Raw genomic sequence first — 21613 nt, 5'->3', positions numbered from 1 at the left:
AAAAAAATCTTCTGTCTAGAGACGCCACTGATTTTCTGTGACCTTAAGCATTAGTACAAGAAAGACTAAGGGGGGATGCTGGAGAGGGTCACAAATGCATTGGCCCCCGGGCGCTGGAGACCCTTGGTGCACCACTGGGTGCGAGCCATATGGGGCCTCAAGCGGTGGCAAAGAGGAGTGGAGATTTGGCGGGTCGCGAGCAGTGCCCAACCTGCTCGTGACCCAGAAAACCACACAGTCAGCGGGCGTGATCGAGAATGAGGTAGGAGTCGGGGCCGAGACCCGGGGGGGGCGCAAAGGAGAAGGCTCGCCTAGGGCGCCAAATCCGCTAGCACGGGCCCTGCTTCCCTGCCTTCCTCTCCAGCCCCAATCACTAAGATCCCTTTTCCTTGAATAAAAAAAACAAACAAATACATTAACTGGACACAGAAATGTCAGAAAATGACTCTTTGTATAAAGTATAAAAAATGTGATGGGGCTTTGGCGGTCGTTAACATTGCTCCCAAGTATTTTTTCTAGAAAGGGGAAGTAGGAGGAGTTTTGGGATTTGGGATTCCTCCCATTGCTAAAACCCCACCTTTTGGGGGGGGGGGGGGGTAAATATTCAGTAGATTATAATGCTCAGTTTTTTAGCTGGTGAGTTGGAGTGAAAGAATGAGCGGAGAGAGAAGAGCTTGAGATTCATCCAGGATCTCAACAGAAGAGAAGGATTTGGGGGTGGGCTTCCACTCAGACATTTTTTATTCCAGTACTCAGACTATTTTTTTTTTTTAATAAATATTTTTATTACACTTTCAATAAGCATTAAGAATACTAATAATCCTAACAATCTTCAACTATAGTCCTTTTTCAGCATACCAGGAGTGTCCATAACAGTAACTGTCTACAGCTTCAGAGTCCACCATGTGTTAAGTGTTTATCTTAGATACCAATGGGCAAATTTTAAATGTAAGCATCCCAAATTGTGTGAAAGGAGGAGAACAGAGTAGGAGTCTTCAATGACCATGTTTTAAAGTCCAAATTAAGAAGATCGGTCATTTCTGCTAGTCAAAAATTTAAAGTAGCAAGTATATATTTTTTGCAACACATTCCTGTAACAACAAACAGCAATTCAAATTTAGAGCCACTGAAATATCTGCTAAAATGCACAAAGTACACAACATCGGCAAAATAGGTATTTGATTCTTCAGAACATCAGACATGAATTGCTAGACCTCCCGCCAAAATGTTTTTATGAAAGGGCATTTCCATATCTCATGACATAAGGTTACATTGATGGCCATGCATTTTAAACATGATGAATTAGTAATGAAACCCTTCTGAAATGCTCTGTAAAGGGAAATAACTAATCTGTGCATTATCTGTGGCTGCTGCTCTCTCATTAAAGCTAAGGATATGCCTTTGAACATCAATTCAATGCTAGTATAGCAGAGTTGCTTACCTGTAACAGGTGTTCTCCTAGGACAGCAGGATGTTAGTCCTCACACATGGGTGACATCATCAGACGAAGCCCGGCACGGAAAACACACGGAAACTTTGACTGGCACACTGAGCATGCCCAGAATGCCACTCTCCACGTGTCCAAATGGGGTCCCCTTTCAGTCTCGTTACAGAGAATCACAAAAATCAAATAAACTGAAAATGAAACCCAACTCTGCGTGGTGGCAGGCGGGTTTCTTGAGGACTAACATCCTGCTGTCCTAGGAGAACACCTGTTACAGGTAAGCAATTCTGTTTCTCCTAGGACAAGCAGGATGGTAGTCCTCACAGATGGGTGAATACCTAGCTGCAGGCTGTTTCTGAACAGAGCAGACCAACAGAAACCAAATAGGTGCCAATAGACACAACAACCTAGGTGCTGTTGATATCGAAGGAAAACAGCCTGAACCCAAAAAACAGAGCCCGAGGCAGAAGAGTTGGGTTTAGACCTGAAAAAGGTTATGGAGGATAGATTGGCCAATGCTACTATCCTGGCAGCCATCTCTGTCCAAGCAATAGTGAGCAATGAATGTGTGGAGAAAACTCCATGTCGTAGCTCTGCAGATCTCCATCACAGGAACCACTCTCAAGTGAACCACTGATGTTGCCATGGCCCTGACAGTGTGAGCCTTAATATGGCCTCCAAGCTGCAGTCCCGCTTGCACGTAGCAGAAAGAGATGCAGTCTGCTAGCCAGGTAGACAGGGTGTGCTTGGCCACAGCAACTCCCATTCTGTTCTTATCAAACGAGAATAGGCCCAGGAAGAAATCTGAACTGCCTCCTGGCACAGGCGGAATGACCCTGTGCCCCCCTGTTTGTTGATGCAACACAACTCCACCTGATTGTCAGTCTGGATTTGGTCACCAAGCGATCCTGGAATGTCCACAGACTGTAACGAATTGCCCAGAGCTCTAGGAAGTTGATTTGGTACTGATTTTCCTGAGCCGACCACAGGCCCTGGGTGTAGAGCCCCTCAACATGGGCACCCCACCCCAGTGTGAATGCATCGGTGGTGAGAACAACCTGGAAGAGGGGAAATTGGGAAAGGACCCCTTGTTCCAAATTGGCCAGATTCTCCCACCAGGACAAGGAGGTCTGGAGCAGTGGCGTGGCACGTATATGTTCATTAAGGTCCTGGGCGGCTTGCCACCACTGGGACCGCAGGGTCCATTGTGCCCTGTGCAGGTGAAGGCAGGCAAAGGGTGTGACATGGACTGTGGCCGCCATATGACCCAGGAGGAGCATGAGGCAGATGGTGACCCACTGGCTCCGGTGCACCGAGCTCACCAAAGCCGCCAGAGTGAGTGCCCAGTCATGGGGCAGATAGGGTTTGGCCTCAGCCGAGTCCAGGCGAGCACCAATAAAACTCAGGCTTATCAACAGAGTAAGATGGGACTTCGAGTAGTTGATGAAAAACCCGAGAGACTCCAACATCTGAATGGTCAAGCGCAGAGACCGAAGCATTCTTCCATGAGAACTGCTCTTGATCAAACAGTTGTCCAAGAAGGGAAACACCTGCGCTCCCAGACAGCGCTGGTGCGCTCCCACTGACACCAGGCATTTCGTGAAGATGCGAGGCGCCAAGGTGAGGCCGAACGGCAGCACCCTATATTGAAAATGCCTGTTGTCTACCAGGAAGCGGAGAAATCTCCAGTGACTGCGGGAGATCTCGATGTGAGCATACGCATGTTTGAGATCGAGGGAGCAAAGCCAGTCCCCCCTCTGCAAGAGGGGAATCAGAGTGCCAAGGGAGACCATCTTGAACTTCTCACATTTGAGAAAACAGTTCAAAGCTCTCAGGTCTAGGATGGGACGGAGTCCCTCGGTCCTCTTGGGGATCAGGAAATATCAGGAGTAAAATCCCATTCCCTGCTGCCACAGAGGAACTGGCTCAACCGCCCTGGCCTGTATGAGGGCGGAGAGCTCGGACAACAGTATTTCATGATGGGAAGACTGACTCCAAGAGGGGCATGGGGGAGCATCCCCAGGCGCATTCAGGAAGTTTAAACGATACCCTTGGCGAATGATAGAGAGGACTCACCGGTCCAGAAAGAATTGCAGATGGCCTCCTACTGGATGGTCTGGTGCTGAGGCTGTGGTGATGGGACTTGAGCTCCCTCATTCCCAGTCAAATCCCCATAGTGGGGCTTGACTGAGGCACTAGCTGAGATCTAGTGACCCGCGGCTGCTTAGAGCGGCCTCTAGAGGACACACGCTGAGAACGTCCGCGGGAAACTGGAGGGTAATACTTCCTCTGGCAGTAGAATGACCTATGAACCCCTTGCCTCGCTGACCATCTGGCGGGGGGGGGGGGGAGGGGGGTCCGAGGCACTAGCCAAAAGATGCTGGAGGGTTTCATGATGAAGGTTATCCCGTACAAGGAAGGTCCGCCAGTTTCTCCTGAACCTCCGGCCGGAGATCTGAAGGATGAGCCAGGCAATCCTGCAGACTCCGATGTCCACTGCAGCCACGCGAGCTGACATCTCGAAAACGTTGTAAGTGGAACACACCTCGTGCTTACCACACTCGTGCTAGACCAGCGCCAAGAACACATCCTGCTGCTGTTGAGGGAGACGTTCCCGCCAACTCCTGAACCCGCTTCCAAAGGTTCTGGGAATGTTGGGCCATATACAACTGATAGGAGGCAATACGGGTTATTAACATTGCTCCCTGGAACATCTTCCTATCCAGTGCATCCCATTCCTTATGTTCTCAACTCAAGGCACGGAAGCATGAGTCTGGGACCGTTTGGCTTTTTTGAGGGCGGACTCTACTACCACCAACTGGTGGGGGAGCTGACACCACTCAAAGCCCAGGGATTTCTGTACAAGGTAGACAGCATCAACATTCCTGTTTACCAGTGACACAGACTCAGGATGTTCCCAGATGCGCAGGAGCAACTCCTTGAAGATATCATGCACAGGAACAGTTACCACCTCTTTTGGAGCATCAACGAACTGGAGCCCTCCAACATGTGATGTCCAGCCTCCTTTTCGATCAAGAGCTGGAAAGAAGTGGACTCCACCATGGAGTGGACGAAACTGGCAAAGGTTAAGTCCTCTGGTGGAGATCGGTGCCGCTCGGATATCGGAGGAGGACTCAGAAGTATCATCCCCCCACAGGTCATATGGAGTCTCCTCCTCACTGAAATCCCCGGGCGAGGTCAATGGAGACCTGCACTCACTGCCCATGGCCTGGGCTCTGGAGGGCACTGATGGCGTCAACGGCACCGAGGCCCCCGAAGGACCTGGCACCGGAGCCAGGAGTGGCAGTCGAGGTGCCACAGGCCCCGATGGCCCTGGAAGTGCCGAGCCCACCTCGGAGGAGGAAACAATTATGGGTATCACCCCGAAAGTGGGAGGCAACGATGGGCCTCCAAGCACCGGCTGCATAAGGAGAACGCCCAACAGGACATCAAGGCGCTCCAGCAGCGGTGCTAGGATCAAGGGAGTAGGATCCGGCATCGGTGGTGGTGGCGGCACCGATGGGGCCAGCGGTTCAATACACCTGAGGGCTCGGAGCACCACCAACTGAACACCACAATCCAGCTCCTCCTTAAAGGTCGCTGTAGGAGGCTCAGTGCCTGGCACCAACATGGTCATCGGTGGGGAGCCCCTCGGACTCCTGAGCTTGATCAAGGGCAAAGCCTCGTCTCCACATGGCCACTTCAGTGGCAACACAGCCAATGGCAGCCAGTGACAGCGCTTCCTCGATCTCCCATGGTGCTCAGCCCAGTCTTTCCCCAGCGCTGAGGAGGGCGAGGAATCCGACATCCTGGAACGCGATGACACCGACAGCGGTCGAGCCCCGGCGCCCCTCTCCAGAGGGGGGTGGAAACCAAAGGCTCTGTGTCCAAGGGCTCCCCCTGACCCAGCACATCAATGCTCCAGATGCCGGTAAGGACGGCACTGATTTCCTGGAGCCAAAAAGCATCTCCATTTTGTGCAAATGTGCCTGACGACCTTTCGGGGTCATCTGGTTGCAGAACCGGCAACCCTGGACATCGTGCGATGTCCCCAGGCAAAGAATACAAACTTCATGTGGATCAGTCAAAGACATAGTCTGTGGGCACTGGGGGCACCGATGAAAACTGGAGGAAGCCATGCTTCGGGCTGGCAAGCGGTCAGTATAGAGTGGACATAGACTTAAAAAACCCCCTGGAACCCACTGCAAAGAAAGTAGAAAACTTACCGCACCGCCCTACTGACTAGGGGGACTAGAGAAGAGGGAACCCTGCATGGATGCGAAGGAAAAACTGCAAAAAAGCAGATGAAACTCTGAAACAGAGCAGAGCTTCTCAATCGCGAGACAACAGCACTGCGGAAAGAGACCAAAGGGGGACCCTGCGTGGTCTCGCAGATAGTGGTATGCTGGGCATGCTCAGTGTCAGTCAAAGTTCTAGAAACTTTGACAGAAATTTTCCATGCCAGGCTCCATCTGATGATGTCACCCATGTGTGAGGACTACCATCCTGTTTGTCCTAGGAGAAATATATTATCTTCATCAATTGCTACCTTTAAATCAGTGCTCCATGCCCCCGTGAAAATAGAGAGAATTTTATAAGATGTCGCCGAGTGGAGAAATGTATACAATCTAGACAAAGACTGCTTACCTCCTTTATAGCTCTTAATCACCTTTTAAAAAATCCCTGAAGTGTAGTTTTGTATTGTAAGTTTGAGTTTTGGATATATAAAGCTAGATAACTGGCAATAAATTAGTTAGTTGGGTGGCGCCCCAAATGCTCTTGACAATATACAAATGAATATACTTGCCTGGTTTGATTCTTAATAAAGGTCTGGAAGGTTTCCACCCCACTTTGTGAAAGTTTCTTAAATGTCTTGCAAGAGTCCCCGGATAGAAACCAAGGATTTCCACTAATGGGCAGCCATGGCGCTGACTCCCAAGGGAGAGACAATAACTGACAAATATTTCACCACACATATTGCATGGACTCCACTAACAGATTAGTAGAAGGAGGATCTGACAAATCCCTGCTCTTAGTATGCAATAAAAATCTTAAATCATACGAGTTCATTAAGAATTATTCCAATGTGGTATCCAAATAATTGTTGCTTTTCCACAACCAGTCTCCCAGTGCTCTCATCAAGCATGTCAAATTATAATGTTGTAAATTTAGGAACCCCCAGCCTCTCTCTGTAATAGGAATCAAATGTTTAGCAATACATACCCTTGCCTTGTGGCCTCTCCACAAGAACCTGGAACAAATACCATACAATAACCTAACATCTGACTTTGTTAACAGCAATGGCGGCATCTGTAGGATGTATAATAATTTGAGTAGAGGCATTCTAATTAAAGCTATATGACCTAGTAAAGATAATGAAAACTGTATCCAGCTCTGTGTTTTATCTTTAAATTCTCAAATAATGGAAGAGATATTTCAATGGTACCATTCAGTTGTATTCCTGTATATTTTTCCTCCCAAGTATTTGAGTCTCCTGCACTTTGTAAAAGGAAATCTCCCAGCCATCCCTCAAGTGACCCAGAATTTTGAATGCTTCTGATTTTTCTAGATTTAATTTCAATCCAGAGAAGCTGCTGTACTTTTGAAAAACCTCCAAAACTTTCCCCAAATTCAAATTTAGCTTCAGGAATAAATAGAAGAATGTCATCTGCAAATAATAAGAGTGGATAAAGGCTGAAAACCTCCCAAGTTCGTATATTTTTTCAATACATTATCAAGCACATACACCAAGGATTCCAAGGTATGTATAAACAAAAGGGGTGAAAGCAGGCACTCTAGTCTAGTCCCTCTAGCCAACTGTAATCGTGATGAAAGTACATTATTTACTCATATACTTGCCATGGGATTTGACTATAGAATTTAAATCACACCTCTAATAAAACTACTAAACCCAGATGTATCTAATATTGACTGACGAAAAGACCAAGAAATTCTATTAAAGACCTTTTCCTCATCAAATCCCACCATCATTGGGTCTTTGAATTGAGATCTTGCACATAGTTCCAGTAGTACTAAAATATGCCTGACATTTATACTCTTATCTCCCGCTAACAAACCCAGCTTGTCCCATTGAAATTAAATTGGGAAGAATAGGTTTAAGTCTGTTAGTTAATATTTTCACAAACATTTTTGTCATGATTTAGTAAGTAAATGGATCTGTATGAGGATGGCAACTGTGGATCTCAACCGAGTTTGGGAAGCACAATAATATGCGCCATTTGCAATGGATCTAGCATTTTCCTCTCAGTAACCATCTTACCAAACAGATCTTTGAAGTTGGACAAAGCTAATAGATTTAAAGATTTAAAAATAGGGTAGTCAAACTATCTGGCCCCAGTGCCTTAAAATACTTAGTAAGTTCCTTAATCACAGATGCGATTTCAGATGTATGTATGGGGGCATATTTGTTGTGGAGACAAAAAGAACAAAGTAACCTGTTTGTCCTCTGGAAAGTTTCGCTGATATGTAAAGAAGATGTTTCTATAGTTTCAGAACCATTTTTAAGCCTAAAACAAATACTGCTTTATTTTTATCCCCTCATCAAGTTAGCTAACATTTAATCCATTTTATTCCCAATTAGGAATAATTTACGCTTTAAGGAAAACAATGCCGACATTGCTCTCTAATGTAATTTAGCATTTAGTGTGTTTTTGTGTGAACATAAAGTTCCTCTGATTCAATTCTGCGTTCCTCTCATTTAGCTTATGCTTATGTGTATTCGGTTGTTGCATCAGATCCATTATGTCTTTGTCTAACTCTTTCTTTTGTGTATTGCATAACAACTAATATCCCCTCTTAGCACAGCTTTGGCTGTTTCCTAAAAAAGTATTAGTTCTGACTTATGTTGAATATTGTGCATTTCATATTCCTGCCATTTTGACCGTAAATATTCCTTATGCTCTTTATCTTGCAATAACCTTACTGGCATCTTTCATCATGAATGAATACGTTACTGGACAGTAGTTCGAAATAACCAATGGTTCAATATTGGTGCTCCGAATGAATTGGAAAAGTGTTTCTGAAACAATCAAATAGTTTATCCGAATTTCAGAGTCATGGGATCTAGCATAATGGGTATAGTCTCTAGTGCACGGATTTAATATCCTCTAGATATCCAAAACCTGGAGGGTATCACATAACAACCATACTGCCTTAGTGGGACCCAGTGGTTTCAGGTCACTATTGGATTGATGGTCCAGGTTAGGATCAATTAAGCAGTTCAAATCCCCACCCATTACAATTTGGGCAGCGGCAAGAGAGATAATAATTGAAGTAACTTCTGTAAAGAAGTTGTGATCATATTGATTTGGATCATAGATGGAGGCTAAAACAGCTGGTTTCCCAAATAAATTACCCATTATGATAATATACCTGCCTCCAGGATCTATAATAGATTTTTGCCATTGAAATGATACAGACCTACGAATCAATATTGCCACGCTGACTTTTGGATGAACCCTGTGCTTGACTGCTCTCTTCTTTAACTTTTTTTTAACATATGGGTTTCTTGCAGAAAAATAATTGCACCTTTTAATCTATTCAGATTAGTCAAAACCTTTTCTTGATTGACCAGGGTGTTCAATCCAGCCACATTCCACATTTAATCTGAACTCCCATCCCATATCTGAGGTATAGTATCCAGCAAAGCCTCCTGGCTTTGGTCCAACTTCTCAGGAGTGCACCATGTCCCATACCGAGCATGATGCCCTTGTTATTTTGATAAACAACAAAGCACTGTTGTGAATGGAAAGTTACATTTATCTGATTTCTCCTGCATGCTGCAAGCCTATTAAAGAAACTAAGAACTGCCTCCCCATCCCTAGTTCTCCAACTTTCATTCCCCTTCTCCCAACTCCAAAGTCCCAAATTAATATCTCATAAGTTCACCCCAACATGTTTACCCACCCCTTCCTTTTCCCCATTGCCACCAATATAAACACCATCGCTCTCCAAAAGTAGAGAGCACAGTCACCATAGTGACACGTTCGGCTGCTATCCCCCTCCCCCCACGAACGCCGACCCAGTACACATCACCCATAATGAAAGTATATTAGACTGAAAGGACATTTTACCAATTTTAACAACAAAATTAGTTCAGGCCTTTTGAAATTTAAACAATATAAAGAGGAGATAGGCATACCGCTGAACAGAAAAAGATAATTAGTAGAACAGTGACCCCCACCACAGCTAATGTGACCTCCTCTCTTAGGTTCCATTTGGGAAAGCACTCAACAGTTAAGTGAAATCAGTATTAAAATCTGCCAGTTAAAATCCTATGATGGAATCATTCCTCTATTCCACACTGAAAGTATTGTAGATGTGACATCCCGCCAAACTTTGTTACTGCACCTCAGGATCAATGCAGCCACTCTCAAGGATAGTCCTTCCATTTGTGGGTGCCAGACAGATCTCATTTTACAAAAGAAAGGCATATCGTCAACCCACTGTGCTGATCTCTCACTTTATCCACACCCATGAAGATGTTATCCCATCCAACAAGCCTCTCAGGCACTCGTTCGATGGCCATATACCTCATGTTGTTCAGTCTTAAATTGTAGGCCCCTACCAGAAGGTTTTTGTGACATAGTGATTATCCTCATTGCCACCAAAGTATGTATAAAGTTTAATCAAGACTCTCAGCTTGCCTCCTAGTAATAAAGCCTTCCAGTATTGCATGGGATTTATGTCCGTGAGTGTTTCATCGATAAAGCTATTCAAAGATGAAAAGAGAGAGAAAAAAAAAACAAAGAACTTCGATGCAACCAGAACTGTGAGCCTGGGGTTTTTGTCAAATGACGCAAGAGATTCTTCAAGTACTCACAATTGGTAAGATTTGAATGAACATTTGAGCTGCGGCTACTATGTCAAAACAATTGAGTTGAATTATTATGCCAAACTTTTAGTTTTGCTGGTTATATCAGAGCAAAACTGACTTGCTGCATAATAAGTGCAGAGCATACAGATACATATTCCTTCCGCAGACTTGGGACTCGTGCTGAGAAGTCCTGAAAAATTAGGATGCACTAATTATGATATCTGAGCTCTTTCTTCTTATGGTGTGCTTGTGTTACTGCTATTTGTGGGCATAATTTAATAGTTTAGCAATTACCACTTGCGGCTTATTGCGCCCTGTCACCAGAGGACCTAACTGGTGTGCACTAGAGTATGAATTTGTTACTGAGATTGTGACTGATTGCACTAGGGGTCCCAGAAGATAATTCTCTCTCTCCATCTGGACATTGGATCTGAACCCGTAGCTTCCCTGTTAAAGGATATCTACCCATAGTTATGCTCTCTGCAGACCATCCAGGGATTGGATACAAACACATGATTTAAATTGCAAATATATGCAAAAATATGAAAATCTGCTACATCATGAAAAACCTACCACAGAATTTGGCAACTCTTGCTGCAGAATCTTGAAAAATCTGCCGCAGAAAGCCAGGGGCTCTGTATATTGCAGCATGTGCCAAAGTGCTTTTAAAAACACTAGTGCCAAAATCTTAGGTAGAGAAAGTGATCTTGACTCTTTAAAAACAGCAAACAAAATGCCACTGAAATGGTACCTTTAAATTCTCTGTCCTGAAACTGCTTTCACATTCTGTCTGGATGGAATGTAAAGGTGTAAAAGACAGATAGTGGTATATCCCAACTCCCACAATTTTCCATGAAAGGAAAAGAAAATAATTGAACTCCCATAAAGCATGAGAGCTATGTGGAAAAAGGGAGGCCTAGTCAGACTTTCTCCTGTCATCGTCAGGAGTAAATATATTCGGGGTAGAGATCTCTAGGAATTGAATACGCTCAGTAGAAGAGCATGGATACAAATGACACCTTTCTGCCAGTTCAAGGGTAGAGCAGAGGGGCTGTAACGTTGCATCTATGGTGATTTCAGCTTCTGCTTACCCACCACATCTTTATTCAGGTCATGCTGAACATCCCATTGTCAGTCCTAAACATCTTCTGAATAAGACCCTTTTGGGACACTTGCTATTGAGGAAAAACCTAGATATATTTGTCAAAAGGAATCTCAAAATACAGGTGTTGAATCGATCCCATAAATGTTATACAACAGCTTTTCGACACTGCTTACCCTTCTGAATTCAAGCCTGTGAGGAGATCAAGTTTGTGTCGGTTGGAAAATCTTTATATTTCTCTCACTATTTATCCATCCATACCATCACAGTGCAAGACTTTTGAAGGTAAAATAATTAGACAGTTTGGAATAGAGGAAAAAAAGGACTCAAGAGGCCTAGGTTTCTTATTACACTATGTACCATAAAATTATACTGCTTGTCACTTTCTGATCACCCTTCAACTCCCTCCCCAACCCCTTTCCCATCCATCCTATCATTGGGATACTTTTTATGATTCACTAATGGCAGCCATACCTCTTTAAATTTCCCAGTAATGTCATCTTTTGTTCATATGAATTCTGACCTCGCTTTCAAAAGCCAGTCAAAAAATGTATTAAGTTAGTCCAATAACTGCTTCATTAGAACATCTTGCAAGGAACAAAAGGGAAATAAACAGCGTATAGTAAGTAGGTGGTGATCAGAGTAACATACAGGGCCGGCGCAACACACTGTGCAAGCCGTGCAGTTAGTTGCACAGGGCAGCGGTCTGGATATTCTTGTTCATTAACTGGTTTGAAATATTTATTATTTTTATGAATGTGATTTTACTATTATGATTGATATTTTATATTTCTTGATTTTATTATTTAATGTTTTATGAAGAATGGTAATGCTCTTGTTTTTCCATTGTTGTTCTGCATGTAAAAGCTGGCTTTTTGTGGGCTCCAGTTCAGTCCTTCTCAGCAAGGTTTTGTTGATACTTTCTGATCTCTTCATTCTGTATTTGGTGAGGGTCTGTCTGTGTTCTGCATATGTGACTGAGGTGAGAGGGTGTGTGTGTGTCAGTTTTTAAAAATATACATTGCAGGAGGGAGCTGGGCTTTATTTGATGGGCCGAGACAGAGACTGAGTGAATTATTGGGGTGGGGGGGGAGAGGTAGGGGGCAGCACAGTATTTGTTTGCACAGGGCAGCAAAAAACCTAGCACCGGCCCTGGTAACATACACCACTTTGATTCACAGTCCTTGAAAATTCAAGACAACTTTGAGCACCCAATCTTTTCATCCTTCTAAACACAATAAGCAAGCAGAAGCCAAACCACATTGTAAGGACTTTCCTTCCATAGGAAGAGAACAAACAGATTCTACTGTTACACTGAATTTGGCTGTTTGCTTTGCAGGTCATTAAACAATACCTGTGCAGTTCCCCTCGTGGTGGCTGCAGAGCATCCCCCTGCTTTCATAGCCAGTCGTTGAATTCTCGCCCGCACTCACGCAACTGACAACGATGAAACCTTCACAAACAAACAAAAAAAAAAGAACAAATGAATGGTTTATCTAAGAGGTAAAAAGTTGTTTGTTTTTTTTACAACAGGGTACAAAGACAGGATCTCAATAAGGATATGAATGATCCTCTCACATCTCTGTACTAATGGGCCCAATAGCCCTTGAGCAGATGCACGCCTGCAGCAGGATGGTGTGCATTACAGGGCTGCTCCAAACATTACCTCACCTAGAGCAGCTTCAGGAAGTAGGGCAGCTCCCCAAGCTAGGGCAAACCGGGCTTTAATTACAGAATTCAGAGAGGCAAAACGAAAGTGTTGAAATGCCACCCATGTCAACAGACACGAGGAAAAAAATAAAACTGCCACATTATTATTATTAAAAAGTTTTATATTCTACTAAGTCCAATAAAATTGTTCAGTGTGGATAACTGTAATCAACATACATAATGTACAAAAGTATTACAATAACACACACAGACTTACATGAAAATCCAACATGTATAAAAACTGGCCATAGGCTCCACTCACGACCAGCGTAAACTACTAAGAAGCTGCAGATTTCCACAGGCTGTGATGGGTACGGGTCACACACTGGAATAGAAAGCTTTTTTGCAGGTCGGCAAAGAGTTGTCTTCCTGCTTACTCTCCATCAGTCTCTCAATTCTCAACTTATTACACTCTTGGTATCTCGCCTCTAAACTGCCTCTGTTCTATCCACACCCTACTGGACCTGCAGCCTTTAGAAGTGGAATCAACAGTCCAGATGAGATTACACCAAAAGAGTGGCCAAATCCGGTTCTTGACAGCCTCAAACAGGCCAGGTTTTCTGGATATCCACAATAAATATGGATGAGATAGATTTGTAAACACTGCTTCCATTGCATGCAAATCTATCTAATGTATATTTATTGTGAATATCTTGAAAACCAGGCCGGTTTGTGGCTCTTGAGGACCAGAGTTGGCTACTCCTGTGTTATACAGATGTATGTATTACCATCATTTTTTTCTCATGGCTATACCTTTCCCTATGCATTCTAGAATTCCACTCCAGTGTCAAATCTGTTTTAGATTTTCATGTCATCTATAATACCTTCCTTTTAGCTCCACTGCAATGTATCTTATAAAAACACTTTGCAAACCTATGGCTGATCCTTGTGGCACCGTCATGATCAAACTCCTCTCCTTAATGTGATCTCTGTGAACATAGATGTCCCCACTCAGGAAAAGGATCTAGTTGTCACTATTGAAAATACGTTGAAATTTTCTGCTCGGTGTGCAGCAGAAGCCAAGAAAGCAAATAGAATGCTAGGGATTATTAGGAAAGGAATGGAGAATAAAACAGAGAATATCATAATGTCTCTGTATCGCTCTATGGTGCGACCTCATTTTGAGTACTGTGTGCAGTTCTGGTCACCACATCTCAAAAAAGATATAGCAGAATTAGAAAAGGTATAGAGAAGGACAACCAAAATGATAAAGGTGATGGAACAATTATCCTATGAAGAAAGGCTAAAGAGGTTAGGACTCTTTAGTTTGGAAAAGAGATGGCTAAGGGGAGACATGATAGAGGTCTATAAAATAATGAGTGGAATGTAATGAGTAATATAATCAGTTGTTTAATTTTTTGAAAAGTACAAAGACCAGGGCACACACAATGAAATTACTAGGTAATACGTTTAAAACTAATAAGAGAATTTTTTTTTTTTACTCAATGCATAATTAAGATCTGGAATTCGTTGCCAGAGGATGTGGTAAAAGCTATTAATATAGCTGCATTCAAAAAAGGTATAGACAAGCTCATGGAGGAAAAGTCCATTAACCATTATTAAGGTAGAGTTGCCTAAATCCACTGTTTATTCTTGGGATAAGCAGTTTGGAATCTATCTACCCTTTGGGATCCTGCCAGCTACTTGTGGCCTGGCTTGGCCACTGTTGGAAACAGGATGCTGGGCTCGATGAATCTTTGGTCTGACCCAGTATGGCAAATCTTATGTTCTTATGTACTATCATCCTTTGTTGCTGTAACTCAAACATTTGCAACCTAAGGACACAAGCCCAAGTTACACAGCTTGTCTAGGGGTCTCCTATTGTATGTGGAAGAATATTGAAGGTCTTACCAAAACCTATGCATGTCATATCCACTGCTCTCCCCTGATCAAATTCCCAGGTTATCCAATGACAGAACTTAATGCAACTTGTAAATCCATGTTACCTTGGATCCTGTAATCCACTGAACTCAAAAAATTCCCCAATCCTTAACTACTGCAATGATTACATTCCCTGCTACACAAAATTTAAATCAGATCCTATCTTATTTATAGACTCAGGTCCTGATTTATTAAGGCCTTTTCTCCGCTCTGTCTGTATGGGGAAAAACATTAGTACAGCAGCCCCTAGTTTCACTTAATTCTTGCAAAGATGGATGTTTGCGTGACATCAGTTTTCCTAAGCTGTAATTAAACAGTGGACCTGGAACAGAGCTTTCTCTCACTGTTACTAGGCATTGAAAATTTTGGCAAGGTCTCAGGAATCAGTTCAATCATGAGAAATTACACATGAGATTGTTCTTAGATATCTGATACCTGATGTTACTTGTGATCACTTAAAGCAGCATAGCAGAGGCATCTAAAGTTATTTAATATAGAATGGAATGTGCAAGAAAAAAAATAGAATTTCATCTTTGCTTTCTTCTCAGCTACAGGGATGAGAGCAGGAAATAGATAAAATATCAAATGAGCATTTTATATTTGTCTTCCCTATAGTTAAGTCTGAATCGTATGGCACACCACAGATAACTGGCCTCTTTGAAAACTTATTTTATAAAGGAATTCAGGAAGTTGACTATCATATTTGACCAATAAATGGAAACTTCTGCAAAGCATGGGTTTGCTTTTTCTGCCTTGGATCATCACATCTATTGAGGGCTAGAATTAACGTGTACATTTTTTGTTTCTTTGTTTTGCACTCGACAATGCTACTAGCCCTTTTTTTGTCCTCAATTTGCCCATGACAAGTTATTTCTGCTTAATATTTTTGTGGTGTTGCATGGTAAAAAATTTTTTTAAAAAGCCCCATCTCCCCCCAAAATATATTTATATATTATTCAAATTATTATACAACCAGTTAGCAGATAGTTGCAGCCCATTTCATCACCTTTCAGTTGTCTGAACCAAGGATGTCACTTAGATTGGTTAATTAATGTTGCTAGAGAGGAGAAGATCTGCTCATGTTCTCAGAAATGGAGCCTGTAATGTCACATTATTCAGCCCAAGGCATCAGAGCATCACACCAGTCTTCTGGCTCTTCTTTTTACATGACAGAATTCCGTGTAACACTACAGGCTCGAACCTTCTACTGCTGTGTTTTGCACTGTAGCATAAATTATGTCAGGCAGCGTTTTGTATTTTTGGTGTTTCATAAAATAAGAACATAAGAAGTTGCCATGCTGAGTCAGACCAAGGGTCCATCAAGCCCAGCATCCTGTTTCCAACAGAGGCCAAACCAGGCCACAAGAACCTGGCAATTATCCAAGCACTAAGAAGATCCCTTGCTACTGATGCAATTAATAGCAGTGGCTATTCCCTAAATAAATTTGATTAATAACAGTTAATGGACTTCTCCTCCAAGAACTTATCCAAACCTTTTTTGAACCCAGCTACACTAACTGCACTAACCACATCCTCTGGCAACAAATTCCAGAGCTTTATTGTGCATGTTATGCTCAGGTTTGTGGACCTTTGGCCGACGAGAGGATGGTATACCTTTCGGAGGGTCCGTAGGCTCTCTTGTCGGGTGGCGAGGCAGAACAGGAGGCAGGACCAGCTGACCCTTGGCACTGGAGACTGAGGCAAACACGGAGGCGATAAAGAGACGAGATGAGGCGCTGTGTCTTCACCACTGGTGGTCTGCGGTCCCCCCGGGAGGAGCCCGTAGGGACCTGACCGCTGGGACTTAGGTGGACATAGGGAGGTCAGGGTAACGGTGCAAAGGCCAACTGGAGCTTCGCCCTGGAAGCCCGCGGTCCCCCCAGGAGGAGCCCGTAGGGACCCGGGCCGCTGGGACTTAGGTGGGCCCCTGGAGACGGAGTCTTGAAGGAGTCCTAGGTCGAGTGCCAGAGGGTCATCGCTCACCAGTCCGAAGTCGTGTACCAGGGAATCACTGCTTGCCAATCCGAAGTCAGGAACCAGAGAATCACCGAAGCCAATCTGAAGTCAGGAACCAGGAACACCAAGACAGACCAGGAACGAGATTCAAAGCTTGAAGACTCACCGAAGCAAGCAGACTAGACAGCGCTAGGGGACATTGCCAAGTCGAGGAATGAGCAGAGGAAGTCTCCCTTTATACTTCCTTGCTCCAGCTCATAGGGAACAGCTGAGCCTGGTTAAAGGGATCATGTCCCTTTAAGGCTAATGAGGAGGCGCGGCCTCGAGCCTAATGATGGCGGTGGCCATCTTTGATTTTGTCCCTCGGAGGAGAGATGCCACTGGACACCGCGAGGGGGGAGCAGGATGGCTCCCCCTGCAGCGGGCAGCTCGGGAGGCCGTGCGGGCTGACAGCCAGGATCGGAGCCCTCCCCCGGGGCTCCCGCGGCGCAGGAACGCCGCGGCTGAGGTAGGGGGCCGCGGTCGTGGGGTGCCACGACCGGGGAACACAACAGTGCGTTGAGTGAAAAAGAATTTTCTCCGATTAGTCTTAAATGTGCTACTTGCTAACTTCATGGAATGCCCCCTAGTCCTTCTATTATTTGAAAGTGTAAATAACCGAGTCACATCTACTCGTTCAAGGCCTCTCATGATCTTAAAGAGCTCTATCTATCTACTACACCTTTCAACAAGACAGGATCCTAATATACTTAATGATAACAGCACTTCAGGAATCATCATTTTTGGAGTGGATATCCTGCCTATTTTTCTGAAAGGAAGAAGAAACAGTTATGTCATTACTCAGTTAGAGACGAACAAACCCCAAACACTTCCTACGTGGTATTAAATATTTTTGGAATGATCTTCAAAGCTCATTGTTCCATAAAAATTTACAGACTAAGAAATGGATTATGCAACTAATGATGTTAAGATTTCTGATACATGTACTGAGCATGAAACAAAGGGCCCATTGCCTTTAATAGCCAAGTGTGAGGAAAGCTAGTAGCATTGTCAAGTGTAAAACAAACAAACAAAAAATGTATATGTTAACTCTAGCCCTCAATAGATGTGATAATCCAAGACAGAATAAGAAAACCCATACCTTGCCGAACCTTTCCATTTATGGGTCAAATATGATAATTAACTTCCTGAATTCCTTTATAAAATAATTTGTATATGTAACAGATGTTCTCCAAGGACAGCAGGATGTCAGTCCTCACACACTGATGACATTATCCGGTGGAGCCTGACAAGGAAAAACTGTCAAAATTTCCAAAACTTGACTGAGCCTCACTGGGCATGCCTACAAAAGCCATTTTAGGGATGTGCATTTGTTGATTTGTTTCATTCGTTTCAGCAATATGCAGGTATCTCACGCATAACAGACACGCAAAACTGATGGTATGCACTATGTGGGTGGCTGCCTACATATGGGTATCCGTTTTGGCGCCTACTATCCATTCATGAGAACTGCGCCTACCGCCAAACCAAATGAAATGAATCAAATGACAAATGCACATCCCTGTGTATGCATCCATATGGTGTCCTAACAGTCTCAAATTAGCAATAAAAAACCTTCTTGTAGAAACCAACTCCACTGGGATATGGGTGGGTTTCGTGAAGACTGACATCCTACTATCCTCAGAGAATACCAGTTCAGGCTGTACCCAATGAAAAAGGGGCAACCACAAACCAGTGTCTATGAGCACAACAATATTTTGTTGACAACAAGCCTTTTTTGTATTTTATACTTAAAACTAGGGATGTGAATCATTTTAGGACGATTAAAATTATCGTCCGATAATTTTAATATCGTCTTAAACCGTTATGGAACACAATACAATAGAGATTCTAACGATTTATCGTTATAAATCGTTAGAATCGTGAGCCGGCACACTAAAACCCGCTAAAACCCATCCCCGACCCTTTAAATTAAATCCCCCACCCTCCCGAACCCCCCCCAAATAACTTAAACATTTCCTTGCCAAATCCTACCTCCTTCAATCCCCCCACCCTCCCGAACCCCCCCCCCCAAATGACTTAAATTACCTGGGGGTCCGGAACGGCAGCGGTCCGGAACGGGCTCCTGCTACTGAATCTTGTTGTCTTCGGCCGGCGCCATTTTCCAAAATGGCGCCGAAAAATGGCGGCGGCCATAGACCAACAGGATTCGACGGCAGGAGGTCCTTCCGGACCCCCGCTGGACTTTTGGCAAGTCTTGTGGGGGTCAGGAGGCCCCCCCCAAGCTGGCCAAAAGTTCCTGGAGGTCCAGCGGTGGTCAGGGAGCGATTTCCCGCCGCGAATCATTTTCCGTACGGAAAATGGCGCCGGCAGGAGATCGACTGCAGGAGGTCGTTCAGCGAGGGTTCCGGCGCCTCGCTGAACGACCTCCTGCAGTCGATCTCCTGCCGGCGCCATTTTCCGTACGGAAAACGATTCGCGGCGGGAAATCGCTCCCTGACCCCCGCTGGACCTCCAGGAACTTTTGGCCAGCTTGGGGGGGGCCTCCTGACCCCCACAAGACTTGCCAAAAGTCCAGCGGGGGTCCGGAAGGACCTCCTGCCGTCGAATCCTGTTGGTCTATGGCCGCCGCCATTTTTCGGCGCCATTTTGGAAAATGGCGCCGGCCGAAGACAACAAGATTCAGTAGCAGGAGCCCGTTCCGGACCGCTGCCGTTCCGGACCGCCGCTGGACCACCAGGTAATTTAAGTCATTTGGGGGGGGTTCGGGAGGGTGGGGGATTTAATTTAAAGGGTCGGGGGTGGGTTTTAGCGGGTTTTAATGATTTTAACGATATATCACGATATTTTACCCCCCCAAACGGCAACAATACGATTCCCTCCCCCTCCCAGCCGAAATCGATCGTTAAGACGATCGAGGACACGATTCACATCTCTACTTAAAACAGAGAGTAACCTGGGACATAGGTAGGAAAGAATTAAGTTCCATACCTCATACAGATTCCAAAGGTCAGACTGACCTAACTTGCTATCACATCAGCCATCTCTGTCTAAACTAATAATGAGATGTGAATGAGTAGCGAGAACGCCACGTCACAGCTTTGCAGATCTCCTCAATGGGGACTGATTGCAGTTGAGCCATCAATGCTGCCATGGCTCAGACAGAATGAGCCTCAACATGGCGCACCAGATTAAACTTTGCCTGGGCCTAACAGAAGGAGATGCAATCTGCCAACCTAGATAAAGTCTGTTTGGCAATGGAAATCCTCAGCTTGCTGGTGTCAATCAAAACAAAAAGTTGGGTGGATTTTCTATGGGCTTCCGTCTGCTCAGGTATAAGGTCAATGCGCTCTTGCAGTCCAGACTGTGCATTGCTTGTTCACCTTGGTGGACATGTAGCCTGGGAAAAAATGTTGAAAGGACAATTGACTGGTTAAGATGGACTTCCAACACTTTCTTAGCCAAGGACCACCCTATCGTGGTAAAACTTGGTATAAAGTGCATAAGTTACTAGGGCCTGAAGCTCACTGACCCTGCACACCAACGTGACTGCCACCAAAAATACAAACTTCTAGATCAGGTACTTCAAGTCACAGGAGAGCAGAGGCTCAAAGGGAGCTTTTATCAGCTGGAACAAAAGCATGTTGAGGTCCCTCAACACAGCCAAAAGTCTATGGGGAGGCTTCAAATGAAACAGACTCCATATGAAACGTACCAATTAGAGGCTGCACAGAAATGGGTTTACCTTCTACTTGGTGCTGTTAAGTGCAAATTACACTAAGGTGGACTCTTACAGAGTTGATCTTGAGACTAGTTTCAGACAAATGTAGAAGGTACTCAAGCAGTTTTTGCATGGAGCAGGAGAAAGGATCTAGGGTCTTTTATTCACACCACACAGCAAACCTCTTCAACTTAAATCCATAGGGGTAGATTTTATAAATTTACGCAAGCGCGAACAAAAGTAAGCTGGATTTTATAAGATACGCGCGTAGCCGCGCGTATCTTATAAAATCCAAGGTTGGGGCGCACAAGGGGGTGCACATTTGTGCAACTTGCGCGCGCCGGGCCCGGCGCGCGCTGCCTGATCCCTCCAAGGCCGCTCCGAAATCGGAGCGGCCTCGGAGGGAACTTTCTTTCCACTCCCCCATTCCTCCCCCGTACCTTCCCCTCCCTTCCGCTACCTAACCCACCCCCCCCCCCCCGGCCCTATCTAAACCCCCCCCTACCTTTGTTGGCAGATTTACGCCTGCTTTCAGCAGGCGTAAATCTGCACGTGCCAGCGGGCTGCTGGCGCGCCATCACCCGACCCGGGGGCTGGTCCGGAGGCCTCGACCACGTCCCCGGGCCGGCGCCACGCCCCGGTCCCGCCCCCTGACCCCGGACATGCCCCCGGGCACGCCCCCTCCCCGCCCCTTTTACGAAGCCCCGGGACTTACTCGCGTCCCGCGGCTGTGCGCACGCCGGCGGTCTATGCAAAATAGGTGCGCCGGCGCGCGAGTGCCCTGCGCCCATAAATCCGGCTGGATTTACGCGCGCAGGGCTTTTAAAATCCGGCCATAGGACTTTCTAGTACAATCCTTTTGGAAGTTAAAAGAAATCAAGACATCTCCTCAGATGTATGAATGCATTGCAGAATCAACCTCTCAACATACAAGTGGTGAGTGATAGGGACTGAAGGTTGGGA

General features: G+C 44.9%; 1 protein-coding gene across 2 annotated transcripts in view; it reads right to left on the bottom strand.

Annotated features, from left to right (window-relative positions):
* Nucleotides 1–21613, bottom strand: part of BTC (betacellulin) — an 81291-nt gene that overhangs the window by 24928 nt on the left and 34750 nt on the right. For both annotated transcript variants that reach the window (XM_029599932.1, XM_029599939.1), the window contains exon 2: nucleotides 12737–12835. In XM_029599932.1, the coding sequence (XP_029455792.1) occupies nucleotides 12737–12835 (99 nt within the window). The remainder of the gene's footprint in view (nucleotides 1–12736; nucleotides 12836–21613) is intronic.

Source organism: Rhinatrema bivittatum, chromosome 1 (genome assembly GCF_901001135.1).
Source record: "Rhinatrema bivittatum chromosome 1, aRhiBiv1.1, whole genome shotgun sequence".
NCBI lineage: Eukaryota > Metazoa > Chordata > Amphibia > Gymnophiona > Rhinatrematidae > Rhinatrema > Rhinatrema bivittatum.
The sequence above is the reverse complement of the archived record's forward strand: the minus strand, read 5'-3'. Positions and strand labels throughout refer to the sequence as shown.